The 17,293-nt window shown below is 41.6% G+C and overlaps 1 protein-coding gene across 1 annotated transcript; it reads right to left on the bottom strand.

Moving 5' to 3' along the window:
* Positions 1-10,109: 10,109 nt before the first annotated feature.
* dmrta2 (DMRT-like family A2) lies at positions 10,110-12,981 on the bottom strand. Its single transcript, XM_062395728.1, has 2 exons — positions 12,092-12,981; positions 10,110-11,836 (listed from the first exon to the last, which is right to left on the bottom strand). Exons 1-2 carry the CDS (start codon positions 12,561-12,563, stop codon positions 10,953-10,955), a joined length of 1,356 nt encoding a protein of 451 aa, XP_062251712.1. The 5' UTR covers positions 12,564-12,981; the 3' UTR covers positions 10,110-10,952.
* Between the last annotated feature and the right edge of the window lie 4,312 nt (positions 12,982-17,293).

Raw genomic sequence — 17,293 nt, 5'->3', positions numbered from 1 at the left:
CCTCTGAGCCTCAATGGAGAGTTGCATCTCCTGCCTCTGTTCCATCTCCTGCTTCCTCTGAGCCTCAATGGAAAGCTGCATCTCCTGCAGCCTCCGTTCCATTTCCTGCTTCAACTGTTCCATTTCCTGCTTTAGCTGCTGGCTTCGCTCCTGCTCTGCAGACACAGACGACCGAACTCTGCTCAGCTCGTCCAGCAGCTGGAGAACATGAAGAGGATGTGTTTTACAACAGGGCCGTTCTTAGACTGCTTGTTTAATATTTCACATGCGCCAACTCTGACAGAAACTTACCTTATTCATTTCAGACTCGTGGTGGTCCTTGGTCTGTTGCAGCTTGGATTTCCACAATTCTTCCTGGAGAGAAATATTTTAGGCATTTTGTGTTATCACATCACTTCACTCATTTCTAGGTTGTAAAATATCAGCTCCCTGCGCCACTGACCTGCTTCTTCAGCTGCTGCTCAAGGTTCAGGAGGAGTTGTGCCTGTGACTGAGCAGAGTCGGCTTGGATTCGCTCAAAGCGAACCATCTCCTCAGCCTTGAGTTTTTCTCGCTCGCTCTCAAGTCGCTTCTCCGGGAATTACACAAAAAAACAGTGAAATCAAAAGTGCCTGTTATAAGAGTGGAGGCTTCAACAAGATTTCCAGAGAGAACTATTTCCCCAAATCAGTTTTTCAAAATCTTATCAACCTCACTTCAAATCAGTTGGCAACTATCTCTGTACATTTTCTGCCAGGAGTCAACAAGCAACTTCAACTAACATGCAAAATAATTCACTTAATTTGAATAACAGCAGAAAGTGTTCACATGAATTGTGCTTGAAAATTTAAAATCAGAGAAAGTTAATGAATGCATCAAGTTTTTCTTAATCGCTCGTTACTACCACGTAACAGCAAATCTGTTCGTACGAGGTTCTCCGATGTTCTTCTTTTCTTACCTGAGCTGTTTTGAGCTGCAGGTTCTGCTGCAGCTGAACGTTCATCTCCTTCAATCCGCTGATCTCCATCTTAAGAATATCGATCTGCGATTTCATTTCACGATCCGACTGCAGCTCTGGAGGAAAGAATAAGAGTCATATCACTTGCATTCATTTACATTTCTTTGACATCACTGAGCAAGGTGTTGTTACTTGCTGCTATGACTAACTCATCTACCCATACTAACAGAATCACCTTCTCATTCGCAGATTTTCTGCTGTAGACATAATGATCAGCATCATTTTGCACAAAACCATTCACTGTAAGGTGATCATGTAGTAACATATTCCAGTATTGCCTGGACTGTTTTAAACCATACAATGACTTGTTGAGTTTACACACTAAGTGTTCCCCTGTTTTTGACTTGATCTCAAAACCTTCCGGTTGCTCCATATATACCTCACAGTCCATTGGAGCATGGAGGTAAGCAGTTTTCACATCCATTTGGTGTAGGGTGAGATCCTACTGTACAGCGACCTGCATTAATGATCGTACAGAGGGCATGTTGGCTGTTGGTGAAAATATCTCTTTATAGTCGATCCCTTCCACTTAACCATATCGCTTTGCGACATATCTGGCTTTACAGTCTCAGATCCATCTGGGCTCTCTTTCACTGCAGTGACCTCCCACTGCTTATTTGCCTCTTGGCAGTGGGGTCAGAGTAGAGTTCATCTCCTCTTTCATCACGTCAGCCCACATTTTTGACTTCTTAGAGTCCATTGCCTCTTTATGTGTTTTAGGTACATTATAAGGCAATAATAGAAAATAATCTACTGTGGTAGAAAATTAACTAGACATGGTTGACAAACTATTTTGTATTTAGATAGTAAGGGATTGAAGCCTTGTCAAGAGACTTTTATGACTTGTATTAACATACACCAAATGTTTAAGACTTGAGCTGTTATATGGTAGGAACTGTTTATGACGTGAATACAGTGAGACCTTTTGCGACTTAATTACCCTTTGGCACAAAAAGGAAGAACAAGGAGCTTGCTATTGAGAAAACTGCTCTAAAGAAGGAGGCGACTGAAAATGCTAAACTGAGCAGCCAGGCAGCAGAACAATCTTTTCTGGCTGCAACTAACATTGGTCTGAAAAAACAGGAGAACTCAGCTCTGGCAAATGAAAACACAGCTCTGAAGCAATAGGCGGAAGAAAAACGCAGCTCTGGCTGCAGTGAAAAGTAATCTAGAGAAGCAGCTGACTGATGAAAACTCAGCTCTGGCAAAATAAAACACAGCTCTGAAGCAGCAGGCGGCACAAAAGGCTACTTTGGTTGCAGAAAACACTGCTCTAAAGAAACTGACTGCTAAGATTGCAGTTGTAAAGGAGCATGTGGCAGAGAAAGCTGCTCTGAAAAAACAGGCTGCAGAAAGCGTTGCTCTAGCTCCAGTAAACGTGCTCTGAAGAGGCGGCTGAATGCTGAAAACACTACTCTGAAGAAGCACATGGACTCTACTGCCTCACATCTGTATCAGGCCAGAAGTGACTGTGTCAACATGATGATGTCTGTTAACACAGCAAGAGCCAGAGGAAGAGTTGTAGAGGGAGCTTGAAGATTTGAAGATATGAAGACAACAATAAAAGTGAAGCTTAAACATCTCCTTGACAACTGATCTTCATCTCCAGAACTGCCATACCTGTCTATTGACATATACCACTGTACAATACACAAACCATGTCCTATGTGCGCACTCTGTTTAAGCGCCTTTTTTTCCAGTGTAACCTGCTGTGTAGCATTAGAGGCCCATACATGTTCAATTGCTCGACACTGCGTTTTCCTGACCTGTGACCTCTGAATAAACTTGTTTAATTTCAACTTGAGAATGACGACATGTCCCTCACATCCTTTTAAATGATTTACACAAGAATGAATATATTAATAAACAAAAATAATATTTAAACGAGGACTAGGAGATTTGACATGCTCCCGAAAATCCGTAAGGATGCAGAAATATGGACTGTACCATTTGAAGTGACTCCAGGGAGTCCAATTGTATCTGAGTGTGGAAGTGAAACGTACCAAACAGTAGAATTTATCGATTATTGTCTCAATCCATTGTCAATAAAACACCCATCACATATTAAAGATAAACATCACTTAACAGACATTGTTAAAAACTAACAAATCCCTCCAAATTCATTATTCTTCACAATGGATATAGACAGCTTATATACGAATATTATAATTATTGGAAATCATCTCACATTGAGTTTAATAGACAATTTTATGTACAAATCAAAACACCGGCAGTCAAAATACTGTTTAATTCTCTACGAAATAGGGGATTTTCAAGATCATTTTTAAGACACTATAAAGAACAAAAAACACAAACATATGGAGAAATGATTCCTCTTATTACAACATTCTCTACTATGAGTGGAGTAATGAACAACAAACTTAAGAACAATTTTCAAACAATGACACAAGATCAAGGATTACTGGACAGATTCCAAATAATTTTGGTTCAAAGGATGAATACAAACTTAAAAGAGCTGCTAGTTAAGGCAACACTCACACTAATGGATTACGAGAAAAACAATGTTATTGCAAGTGTTTTGTAAACTTAAACTCTTGAGAGACACACACACACCAAGATCAATTTAATAATTTCACAGCATTTCACACACCAGACGTCCAATTGCGTATTGTACATAATATTCTGTGACAATGCGGAAAACCGTTTGTAGGAGAAACAAAAAATTCAATAGCCACAAGAATGTTACAACACAGGTATACATTTAGACACAAGAAAATCACAAATACTCCTCTAGTCAAACATTTAATATTACATGGAACACAATCACATAGAGTAGCAGGCCTCCAATTCAATTTGTCATGGACCGATATAGAAAGAAGGAAAATGGAGAGAAGATGGAAGAACCATTTGGCCTGAATGTTAAAATAAATTCAACATTTTGTGAATATTTCATGACTTCTAAACAGCATGGGGCATTTAATTAGAATGAAGATAATATTCAGCAACCAAGATACCCAATTCATAGAGTGTACAGTGGGTTTAGAATCTGGACTTGGACTAGGCCCTAATCCTAACCATTTTCTACCCGAGCCTAAACCTAAAACGACTCTATTATTGCCTAAACCTGACTCACACCCTCTCTCTTCCTAAACCTAAACTTAGAATCTTGCCCTAACCCTAACCACTATGGACCCTTGCCTAAACCTAACCTCCAAAATTAACTAAATAAGACTTGCAGTGGCCTATTGCCCTAATCCTAACCCTTTTAACCCATGTCTAAACCCAAATCTCCTCTACTATTGCCTAAACCTAGCCCATGTTCTCTCTGCTTAAAACCTAACCATAGATCCTGGCCCTAACCCTAAACACTATAGACCTTTGCCTGAACCTTAACCTAAAACCTTCTAACTTCAGAATAACAGTGTTAATCTAAATCCAGATATTCTGTACAACATATTCTCCAAACTAATACTAATACTAATACTAATCAAAAAGAATAAATAGACACATAATTATTTATTTACTCACAAGAACAAGAAAGAAACTCACAAATCACAAAGACTATTGGAAAAAAAGACAATTCGTGGATGTTACGAAGTAGTAATAACAACATGATGGATCACAAAAAGTATACATGGATGTAGACAACTAAAATAAATAACATGTTACTTGATATTTGAGTTAAAACAATCAGTTTATCGATACGAAATTTGTTTAAAGTCACAAGTCACAATTTTATTTTAAATAGAATATAAATAAATAAATATATCACTTAAGTCCAATCAAATATAAAACATTTATAGATACACGGTATCATGAATGATAATATATATAAATACGTTTATTTTTATTCACAATTATAGAATTCAAGGATCACAGTGGAATAGACAAGGGGGAGGAGTCTGTGAGAGGCAGCCTATAAACAGAGGAGCCCTCGGTCACCACACTCACTCTTGCTCTGAACATTGTAGTTGAAGGACCTCACAGCTCAGACAGAAATATTTTGCTTTGTCACAAGCCAATAAGACCTTTAGAAGAGCCAAGAAGTTTGAAACCCCGTCAGGAGGCAACACAGTGACATGTTTTTTTTTTTTTTCATTTTTTTTTTGTCAGTTATTGCGTATTTGATTTAATTTCATGCAAAAAAAACATGGTTCCAAGCTGCATTCTGTGTATTTTCTCAAGTATTCTCCTCACATCTCTTGAGTTTGTTCCTGTCATGCAGGGAGCACCATTAGTTGTGATACCGACACACATGTCCCTGGCTTATACATGCTACTCCATTTTGACGAACACAGACACATGGGAACGATTTGCCGCCGTAGAAAGCCCTCGGAGAGCGTTTCTGCGAGCCTAGGTATAGCCCTTGGCTGTGATTGGTCCACTAACTACGTAATTTTCCGGAATCTCACATTTCCGGACTGAATACTTCCTGTTTCATTCCCTATATCACAATACCCAAACACGACCACGATTCTGTGATTAATGTGACAAGTGTGTTAAGCCAGCGGAGTTGTACAGCTGATGGCGGCTGGTTAGAGCAGCGGTCCCTAACCCTTTTTGGGCTACGGACCGGTCTTTAAGGTGTGGCTACAGAGCCTCACTACATAGACCCTCAGGTACGGCCTTTGGTGACATCGTTAGATTTTTTTATTATTTAACGAATTTGTTAATACGCTGCCTCAAATTAATTATTGCGTGGTAAGTTACCAGCAAGACGGAGACGAAAAGGATACCAATGTCCGTGCTGCAGAGTAAGCAGTACAGTTATCAGTTTGATATGACGGGGGCCAGCTGTCCTCCTGGGCCTCTTCGATCTCCACAGCCGGGGGGCTTCTCTCAAAGCGGGCGTAAAAAGTGTTCAGATCCTCTGGGAGAGATGCAGACACATCATCAGCACTTCTGGTCTTAGCTTCGTAGTCTGTGATGGTTCTCAGTCCGGCACACATGCTCCTAGTATTGGAGCCCTTGTAATGGGACTCCACTTTGTCCCTGTACAGTCTCTTAGCACTGCTAATAGCACTCCGTAGCGCGTACCTGGACGTCCTGTAGTCCTCCAGATCACCTGAGATGTAGGCAACAGTCCGTGCCTTGAGTTTAGCATGGACGTCACCATTAATCCAGGGCTTGTGTTTGGAAATGGTCGTACAGAAATCCTGGGTACGACGTCATCGATTAATTTGCTGATGTAGAAAATGACCGCGTCCGTGTACGTGTTGATGTCAGGACTTCCTGAGGGACTCAGACATACCTGAAGGACTTTACATGAACAGTTTGACCGTCTTGGAGATTTTATGACTGGTTCTGTGAACGAGACGAGGAGATCAAATCCTCATCAGACCACAAACAGCAGTGATGAGAGCAGGTCTTCAGTCGGGTGGAGTTTGTTAATGTCCCACAGAAGCTGCTGCAGCTCCTCATGCTCAGCTACCAGCTGATTACTCATATTCACCACAGTTATAAGTGTATTTTCCCTGAATGTCAAAGTTTTCCTCGTGTTGAAATATATTCAGAAGAAGAAGAAACTGGATGGATTTTTTTTTAAATCGTACAAAATGTTAATGTTCTTTGAATTGACGCTTTTCCTCCATGGCTGAGATTTGTGAAGCTGTTGTTACTTTCATTGTGAGCCACATTTTCCTTGTCTCATTATGACTGTTAGCTTTACTTTGGACAGTTTCTGCTTTGGTTTTGTGTTTTTAATGATTAAAACAAAGTCGTTTCCTTAAGAATGGGTCCTCGTGGTGGTCCTTGGTCTGTTGCAGCTTAGATTGACACAATTCTTCCTGGAGAGAAATATTTTAAGCATTTTGTGTTATCACATCACTTCACTCATTTCTAGGTTGCATCAAGTTTTCCTTAATCGCTCGTTACTACGTAACAACAAATCTGTTCGTACGAGGTTCTCCGATGTTCTGCTTTTCTTACCTGAGCTGTTTTGAGCTGCAGGTTCTGCTGCAGCTGAACGTTCCTCTCCTTCAATCCGCTGATCTCCGTCTTATGAATATCGATCTGCGATTTCATTTCACGATCCGACTGCAGCTCTGGAGGAAAGAATAAGAGTCATATCACTTGCATTAATTAAAAGCTCATCTACAGGTAAAAGACAAGACTCTGTTCTGAACCCTTTTCCAAACTGGCGTCCTGCGGGTCGCCCCTCAGTGGCCACGAGAGATCGTTGTTTGCTTGATCCTGTTTAAATCCATCTTAAATAAGAACTTTAACAGCTAAAACTTTTATTATTGTTGCACCAGAAAGCGAAGACGTCTTTTACCTCATTACACTCAAGATCACATCATTACGCTACATGCAGTGGAAGACGTAGCAACAACAGGTGGTGGCACCGAGAGAATTTCCCTCATCTGCCCACAAGGGATTGTTGTTTACATGATGGTGCTCAAATCAATCCAAAACAAACACCATCATAGCTACAACATTCAGTCTTTTAGAAGCAGAAAAACAAGGGCTCCGTCTTCTACCTCCTCATGTTGAGGTAGAAGACGCAACGTTACGTGTATCTGACTTTACTTATGTCTCTCTCTCTCTCTCTTTCTCTCTGTGTCAGGTGGACTTACGGCTCTCATGGTCCTCAGGATGACGGCGTTGCATGTGACTTTGGAGGAATTGTGGCGTAAGGAAGCCCTTCTTACAAATTTTACACTAAAAGAAAGAAATAGAACGTTATTGATTACATTGTATAAGGCAACTCCCATTACTGAGGAAACGGGTCAGTGTAGATCAGTAATTGAGCCTCTGTTAGCTGAGCTGGTAGCGCTCCTGGCAGCTTACCTTATGGCTACAGAGGAGCAGCTGGGACTGCAGGTCGCTCACGACCTTCCCCTTCAGCATAAGTTATTCGTTCAGAGCCTTCACCTTCTCCTCCTGCTGGCTCTGCTGCTCCAGGAGCTGCTTCTGCTCCATGCGCGCGGCATAATAATATCATTCTTAATGTTATTATTATTATTATTATTATAGATGTCAGTCACAAAATAGCCGTAACGCATGTGCCATTTGTTGGACAAGACTGCCATCTGGCGGTGATGTCTGAGTTACACACAACAAAGCTACAGTGCAATGCATAGTTTCACGTGGTGTGAGCGGGTGCGGAAGAGACATGCAAGAGGAAGAGGAGGAAACGGAAACAGGAAATAAACACGCTCAGGAGGAAAAACGTGACTTAAAAACTCATGCAGGTAAGAAGGTAATCACCGAGGCGGGAAGTACGGTAGAACCGGAAGTAAAGACAACATAACACATGAGAAAGGAAATTACTAAATAAAACAGGAAACAAGATCAAATCCAGAAATAATCTAAACTATTATAAATCCGTTTTTGTGCATTAGTCTGAATTATTTTCCACCCAATTCAACTGTATTTAATCTGGACCCTGAATCATAAATGTTTTATATATTTACACTAGAAGAATCTGATTGCTGTCTATATTATAATCTATTCAGCCTAATGGTCCTGTCAACATACACAGAGGGACCTGGGAGTCCAACGAACTTCATATTATTCATATTATAAACCTTCAACAGATCTTACAAGAAAAATATAAACAGAGGGGAGGAACTGCAAACACGCATTGTTGTGTGCTCACTCCATATGTATACTGCATGTGTATTCAATTCAAAACGAAAGCAGTTATCCCAAAAAGAATATAAAGATTTTAAAAATCTAATACAAGCAATATAACTAATGAGAAATCGTGTTTCCAACAGCAGGCCTTAACTTAGTTTCTACTGCGTAACGCCAGTGGAAAGCAAACTCTGACGTTTACCTTGTGACGTCACATCTTCCGCACAACAAATCAGCATTAAACAATTAACTGAATCTGGTCTTCGTGGTAACACTGAGAGGTACTGGCAAATGTTGACCTGCAGGCGGCGTCATTGCTCTGTGGAGAGACTCAGCAGTTTTATGGCATCAGAGGATTTCCTGAGAGGATGAAGAATGTGTCTGCACAGGTTCAACATGGTGGATCGTTTGTTCAAGTCCCCTCAGATATTATAAATTAATATTAACACAATAATGTTATTTTGAAATGTAATTGATTGAGGATTCACATTAAAGGATTTCTGTCTCCTCTCTGTAAAAACTGTTTATGTTTTTCTCCATTATAACCTTTTCTAACATCTGGATGTTTACAGACCGTTCAGATTTTCACTGTTAAGATTATTATTCTTACCATTAGTTCTATATTCGTTATAAAAAATTAGCCTCATTTTAAATTCCCTCACCAATCTAATTGTCTTCTCTACCTCACATGCTTTACTGACTTCTTTTGTTTTTTTTACAGGATTGTCATTGCAATTATAGTAATTGTATTTTATTTGTACATTTAACCACTTAATAAATAGGTTAGTTTATCTAATGGGACAATTAAGAGTTAATCTATTGCATATAATGTCAGAAACTGATGTACAAACCAGAAATGGTGCGCCCATCAGAGGGATGTGTTCTGCTGCATAGTGTAGACCTTTATACCCTTACACTAAAAGGTAAATATTCTTCACGCCTGTCACTGTGTATCTGTAAATCAGGTTTATGTAACTTGAGGGGGGGGAAGGAAAACAGAATTTGTCCCTGTGCCTGTCCAGCCTTAAAAAGACATTTTGAAAGAACAATTAAGTCCATTCCGGAGTCAAATCCCACGAGGACCGTTCTTTTATGAAAGGTTTTAGAGCCAAGACAAACACACTTTGTGAAATCTGTGTAATGTGCTGCCTCACTGCAGCTTCATGTCATACATGTGTGTGTGCGTGCGTGCATAGGCCTACAAGTTGATTTAGACTTTATTACAAAAAATTATAATATATCAGTACATTTTCTTTAAGTATATTTTGTCTATGGATTGTTTAGCTTCTATCTATCTATCTTTCTATATATCTATCTACCTGTCCATCTATCTATCTATCTATCTATCTGTCTATCTGTCTATCTATCTGTCTATCATGTCTATCGATCTATCTTCCAGCAGAAGGCCTCACTGGTTAGATTTGATGTGTTCATGTGTAAAAACCTGTCTAAGCTTCAAATATCTGACCCATCTGGAGGATTTTTAAATGTGTGTGATATTTACTTAATTCAATTCCAGCATTTAATAATTATAGGCTTGAAGTTTTTCTTTAAAATAACATTTATTTCCAGCATATTCATACAATGTGACAGCACAGTTTGTAACTTCTGAAGAGGAACTGACTCCATCCAGCACGTTGTCACAAAATATCAGAGCTGACTAGAACAGAGAAATGAAAAGTCAAATATAGCATATAGCATTTCATATTATCAAAGGCAATATATAATACAGGCAATTGGAAACGAACTAAAACAACAGAAGAAGGTGGGATAAGTGAAATAATACAAAAGGAAAAAGGGATGGCATTTACAAAACATTAGTTCAACTTTTACAGGGTTAACATCCGTAAACTACGTGTTTTAATAACTTAATTTGTCCCATTTATTTAGTCGATGAGTGTCAGAGGAATGCATATTTTCATTTTAATTTGGTGTGCTTTAAAAAAATTCTAATAATAATATCAATAATAGCAACTCTAATAAAATATTTATTGGTTACCTCAATTTATTTTCCTGCAGAACTGACAAATAAATCAGTGATAATAAAAGCATGTAAGTGGTTTCAGCCTTTTGTGCGTCTTGGTTTACTTTACATTTAATTCCCAGTTTTCATGATTTGTTTTGGAATGTATAGAATATCCTTTGCAGTTTCACATTAATTTGTATTGATGGCACAATGAGGCTTATAAATGGGGACTGTCATCCTATCTTTTAAAGTGTAACACATAAAATTATTTTTGAAGATTACACATGAGTGAATTTAGATTCTCCCCCGCTGACTACAGGTCAGATAATCCCATCATGTACAGTTTGCCTGCAGCCAAACACACATCACAAGATTTTTTTTTCGCCAGAACATTCAACACTTGTGGCTGCAAATACAATGGATCGTGTCTGTGTGGTCAGGCCGCCCGCCTCACTGTTTGTCCGGCGTGTTGTTGACCAAGGGCCCGTACAGGCCGCTGGCGTAGGCCTGCTCCTTGTGCAACATTGTCCTGTCCCTGATCAGGTCGCTGAATGCGTAGTCCATCGGGGGTCTGAAGCCCAGAGTGGGCATCAGGCCGGTGGTGGAGTAGGGCGTCATGAAAGCCAGTCCGCGACTGTGCGCAGAGTAGGCCAACCGCAGCGGGTTCAGTCCCAGGTGGGTACCCAGAGAATAAGTGCTGGGGTCGGCGCCGAAGTGCGGGGCGTTGGGCTGGAGAGGGGAGAACGCGGAGCGGTTACTCAGCGTCATGGCGCCGGGTAACAAGGGCCTCGTCGGGGCGGCTGTGGATGCGGAGGACGGCGGCGGCTGCGCGCTTTGGAGCATCCTCTCGGCCGTCCACGTCTCCTCGGGCCCGACCTTGTTGGATCCCTGGGCGCCGCTGTTGTTGAGGATCTGCTCTATGGCCTGCACCACGTCTTTGCCGCAGCCCTGCAGCACGAGCTCCAGGACGCTGCGCTTGTGGCTGGGGAACACCCGGGTCAGGATGTCGATGGCGTTCATGTGCCGTGAGGCCGCGGAGGAAGGGGAGGGCTCCTGCTCGTCCTTGTCGGTCTCGGAGCCGGAATCGGAGCCCAGAGAACTCACGGACCCTGGAGTCTCCCCTCCGTCCTTTAGAGGCTTGGACACGGGTGAGCCGATGAAAGACTCGCTGTCTCCGTTCTCCGAACCTGAGCCTCCGTGCCGGCCGTCTGGAGACGAGATGCCCGGGGCCGAGTCGCTCTCGGTGGATGCTGGTTTGCCCAGGGACTGCTGAGGGGTGGCGGAGCCGGAGTGATGGCTCTTTGCAAACAGCTCATACTTCTGGATACTGGAGTCTGATGACACAAATCACAGCTGATTAGATGAATGTTACCACAACATTACATACAACACTGTTAGATGAGCGCGTTTAACCTGACTGTAATATACCTCTGACAGGTTCATGTAAACGGAGCATAATATAGACACCTTTTATTATTGAAATAAATAACTAAGTTCAACTTCATTACTTTCGCCGCTCTCTTGCGCACGTGTTACTGAACATACAGACAACTGGCCTCTTCTTGTGTATCTACACCTGCTGCCCTCACCTGAGTCTCTCTCGCTGCTGACAGAACCGTACACCTCGTAGTTGGGCCGCGGTGGGATGATGCCATTGGCGGCGGCCAGGGCGAGTCCCTCCGCGGTGCCATAGAGCAGCTGCAGCTCCCGGGCCTCGTTCTCCTCCTGCGCCTGCTGCCGCCGCAGTGCCACCTGCGCCGCCATCACCCGCTGTCTCTCGGCGATCAGCGTGCACTTGGCGCACATGCAGTCCTTCCAGCGGCAGTAGCGCTTGTGGCCCTTCAGCGCGGACACGACGCCGTGGTTCCTGCAGCGGGCGCACTTCGGGGTGCGCGGGTACTTGTCCGAGGTGCGCAGGATCAGCTGAGGGCCGCGCATCATGCTGCTGGCCATGGACACCGGGATGGAGCCTGCCGCGGCCGCTGCTGCCGCCGCCGCCGCCAGTCCCGGGTGGACCTGCGAGGCAGAGGAGACTGAGGGATGCTCCGGTCTCAGATCCATGCCCGTGTTCCTCACTGGTGTTAAACAAACTATGACAAACAGAACTAGGTGGCTCTGAACTTTGTGCGTAAATGAAACGGATGTTGAGACGATCACATCTGCTCTGGGCTTCTCAACATCTGCGGGCAACAGGTGAAGTCAACGATCCTCGTCTATAGAGAGATTAACCGCGCAAGGCGAATATATAAATATAAATCTATCAGCGAAAGTCTGGCGGACACTGAGAGTCAGTGGCAGAAACAGACTTTAAATCCGTGAAGCGCAGGAGCGAAGAGCAGCGACCGTTCCTCCCCGTGCTCAGCTCAGAGTGTCCGGGAGGAGCCGAGCTTGTTACTCGCTGCAGCCTGAGACACTAACTTCCTCCAGAGATCGTCAGTGGATACAGATCCCTCTCTCCCCCTCTCTATTGTTGCTCCTACGTTTTCATTAGACAAATTTGACAACAATGTGGCGTCTGTCATTGGCCAAAGGGGGAAGGAGCACTCTGATTGGCCTGCCTCTTTTTCTTTTTTTTTTCAACTGTGTCCACCTGAGTTCTTTTTCCAAATATCAAGTGTTGAGAATCTGAAGGGAGTTTCCCGGAAAGCTCTAATCGATGCAGTGTATTTCCAGAATAGACAAAGTTTAAATAGATTTGAAACAATAGCATATTATATTAATTCAATTTATGGAGGTAAGTCCGATTCATCGTAGACTTGCATGTTGCCGTGCAGGACATTAAAAGGCCATAAAATGAACAGAAACCTGCATCATTTCTCAGTATTATTCTTCAGAAACAGTCTGTATCATTGTCAGGACATGACATCGTGTTAATTACAGACTCATGTTTCCCCCCAAAATAAAGATGGTGCGTGACTGTAGTGACGTCAGCCGGGCGGGTAAGTAGCCTCATTTATTTGATTGATTCGAGAAGAAGTTCATTTTACTCTGTGGGATAAACGGTCTATATTTGCAGCAGGTTATTTTCGGCACAAAGATAGCGATGATGTTAAATGGTTCACATGGAGCGATACAGGAAAACAAGTGGAGATTAAATGTTTAGATTTCTAAACAATTTATGGTGTCGTCTGGGAATTTATTGGATATTTTAATATATGTTATTTGATGTCGTATGTTTCATGCAGCCTGTTACAAAGCACAATATATTTTATCAGACATCGTTACACTTTGAAAACGAAATGAAAGAACGAAATCCTCTTGGTCGTTGTTCGGAGCCAAACTATGAACACCATTTCTTATGTGTCTTTATTTGATATTTTTTCAACTGTATTTATTTCTTGTCACATCAAGCTAAAAACTGCGATACACAAATATCAAATGATTTCAAATTATGATTATTTACTTTTTATTTCGATCGTTTCGGTGCTGAAAAAAAATTATTTTAATGATCTTAATTATTTTCCTCTCATCAGTCCAACGCTCCGCGTCGCTTTACGAGAAAATATGTTGATGCGCTTTTGTGCGTAATTATAAACGGCACGCTTACTTATTCAATTGATCACAGTTTTAAAATAATTTCAGAAATAGTAATCCTTATTGTGAAGTTTGTATTATTTCTATTTAGAAGAACATTTAGAAATTATAATTCTTATTTCAACGTGTTTTCTTTATCGAGCTTTAACCAAAGGCTACATAACCAATAGATAGATATATGGAATAAATAGAACATTTGAATTAAGCAATTAAATTACAAATATTAATAAAATTAATACAAATATGTTTTAAGATAGGCACAGTTTGATTAATTAAACAGACTGTAATTAATCACCTTTAACAGAATATGAATAATAATATAGATATAATAATCATATTTATATGTAGCCTACTGAAGACAATTATAGGACGTATTTGGGCTCCAGTTTCTTCTTCATTCTAAATTTGACCTTTATTTGTTAATAATTTTATTAGACATAGAGGAACCACAGGATTTAATGGTTAGTATCCGCAGTAAATCCTCTCAGTAAACTGAACTGATCGGAGGTGACTCGTCGCTCCATCGCCTCTGTAATAAACTGACTGAACAATGACAGTAATTAGAAAGTCCACACAGAAATACAAAAGGGCAGCGCGCGCTCACACCACCTGCTTCCTCACCTGTTCCCCGCGCCCACGATTCCTGCACATATTTGAATTCAGATTAAAAAGTTATACGTGTTTTTTTTCTTTTTTTTCTCCTTGAATCAACAATTGTCAGCGCCTCCCTGGCGGACCACAACAATATGGGCATAAATAAAAAGAACCAGGCGACCACTCCGACTTGAGGCTGATGTTGGAGAGAGAAATGGTTGAGAGTGTGTGTGTGTGTGTGTGTGTGTGTGTGTGTGTGTGTGTGTGTGCACGCGCGCGTGTGCGTGCGTGTGATGCAGCCCTGCCTCTCTCCCCTCCCAGCCTCATTGTTTACTTTCTGAATCACTGTAAGCAAATGCCATCTGTTTCCCTCGCCGCTGTCATCTGCACCTTAATTACCTAGCCAACAGGCTAATAGAGACGATATTAAAACTACATCTTTTTGACATTCAAAGTAATTATCTGCGCGGGCGACGCATGGAGAATTTGCTCGCGTCGCTGCTTCGGTAAAGTGATAGTAGCGAATAAAAAAAGTGCGGAGAAAAGGCCCCGTGCGCTGCACGGCAGAGATTAGGGCCCAGGCTGTCACCTGCAGCACGGATGGCTTTAAAAATAAACCAGCCTGCTTCTCTTCATTAGTTTGGTTTCTTATTGTGTTGGCCAAGATAACACAGGGGAAGAAGAAGTGGAAGAGGAGGTCGAGGAGGAGGAGAGGAGAACAATTGGATGATCCAAGTTTCCCCTTTACGCACGGTTACGCACAGTTTCCACTGTTTATAGGAGTGGATATTAAGTGACGGTTACTTTGATTGAACGCGTTTATCGAGCTACATTAGTCCACAGAGAGCCGATGAGGCTGATTAATATTATCACAAGTGAGTTTGATTGAAATCAACACCAGCTCTAGCGAAATTAGTTACACCGATTTCCTCCAAGGCGCGTAAACGTCTATGTTCTGGGTTATATTATCCCATTTAGCTGGGGGCCATAACGGAAAGTCCGTTTTATTTTCAAAGATATGCATTATGATAGGGATTAAATTCACTATTATTCCTCCTGGTCCAATTAAAAATGCCCCCCGCGCAATTAAAAGTGACTGTGCAGCACTTAGAAAAACCCCAGCATTCTTTTAACCACTTCATTAGGCCTATGCATGAAAAAAAAACCATGCGATGCTTTCATTTCTTTGAGGAAGGCTACAGACGAGTGGGTTTTTAACACCCTTTTAAGATCACAACAAAGGCCATGCTTGACCCAACATATGTAGCAGCATGTTTCCGCTGCCCCCTGCACCCCAGCGCGGCTTTCTAGCGGCCTCTCCCACCGCCGCTGCCCCGCCTGCAGCCCGGCTGGGCCCGGATCCCCTCCCGCGCTCTCCCGCTGCAGCGGCCGGGCTGAGTCCCACAGAGGCAGAGGTTAGAGTAGCAGTTAGACAAGGGCCCGCGGAGAAAAGAGACGCACGGGGAGTGCTTTTTTCCACAGAAGTATTTACACGCTTGACGGGCGCACCGAGTGTAGGCCCGGGCTTATGGACAAGAGGCTGTTAACCTGCCACTTCACACCAGCTCCACTGCGCCGGGGACGTGGATCAGGCTTAGCGCATTCCTTTATAGGACAGAGTCAGGGGAGCGGAGAGGGCTGGACACACGTTCCAAACAATGCAGGACAAGTTTAGAGCCTGATTTTTTTTACACCCATACAACAATGACATGTAAATTCATAAATACAAGGATTAGATGAGGACATCTGGGGATTGTGTGGCTCTCTAATATCGGTATTAGCCCCAAAAACCCACTCCGGTGGGGCTCTAATTTTAAACACATGGTCAGAGACTTATTAAGACATCAAAGTTTGACTAAGATGTCACAGACCAGCTGATGACCCACACTGATGGTTTATAAGTCAACAAAATATTTCAGATATTTCTGTTATAGTGTGCATTGTAAAGGGGACCTCACTAAAAGTATCTCAATATTAATTAACGTTTGAATAATTTTTGAATAATTTTTTTGTATATAAATGCCAAGAACCCAAAGATGTTCAGTCAACACATATTTTCCCATCCTGCATGTTTCTTTACCTTCAAAAACTTGTTTGATCTTTTTTAGAGTGATAAAAACCTACATTTTATTAAGAAGCACAGTTATCAAGTGGGTTTTTCTTCATCCTTTCATTTTAAATAATTTTTTTTTTAGTGATAACACATTAAAGGGCTCGTGGCTTTGTAGAAGAAAAATAACATTTTGATTTGTGGGGTTACTTTTTATAAAGACACCACTGTTAAGCATGGAAATATAGCAGTGATAGTAAAAACAAATCAGCACAATTACCTTAAAAAAGACTTTAATGTTGGTCCCACATGTTTAGTTTAGCTCACTTCACTCCTTTGAGAGGCATCCAAAGACAAAACACTTATACATGAAGCATGAAGAGAGCAGGAAGATTAAATCTGCTTTTACTATATTTACATAATGCTACTGAAGTTGTATTAGCACACATAAGTATTCGCAGCAAAATGTATGTTTCAAGCATCGAGTAAAAGTACTATAATAAAAATGTCGTTTCTTGGTTGAAACTGAGCGAACTTTAAATGTTATTGTCCAATCTGATCTATAATAATCTATCATTTTATATAAAATCCATCACAACAAGCTGTCGAATGC

The sequence above is a fragment of the Platichthys flesus genome, chromosome 9, assembly GCF_949316205.1.
Source record: "Platichthys flesus chromosome 9, fPlaFle2.1, whole genome shotgun sequence".
Lineage (NCBI taxonomy): Eukaryota > Metazoa > Chordata > Actinopteri > Pleuronectiformes > Pleuronectidae > Platichthys > Platichthys flesus.
The sequence above is the reverse complement of the archived record's forward strand: the minus strand, read 5'-3'. Positions and strand labels throughout refer to the sequence as shown.

Excerpts from the sequence above, each read along its gene's own strand:
- dmrta2 (XM_062395728.1), bottom strand. The coding sequence starts at position 12,563 with ATGGATCTGAGACCGGAGCATCCCTCAGTCTCCTCTGCCTCGCAGGTC. Across the intron at positions 11,837-12,091 it reads CAGCAGCGAGAGAGACTCAG|ACTCCAGTATCCAGAAGTAT; the intron begins GTGAGGGCAGCA and ends TTGTGTCATCAG.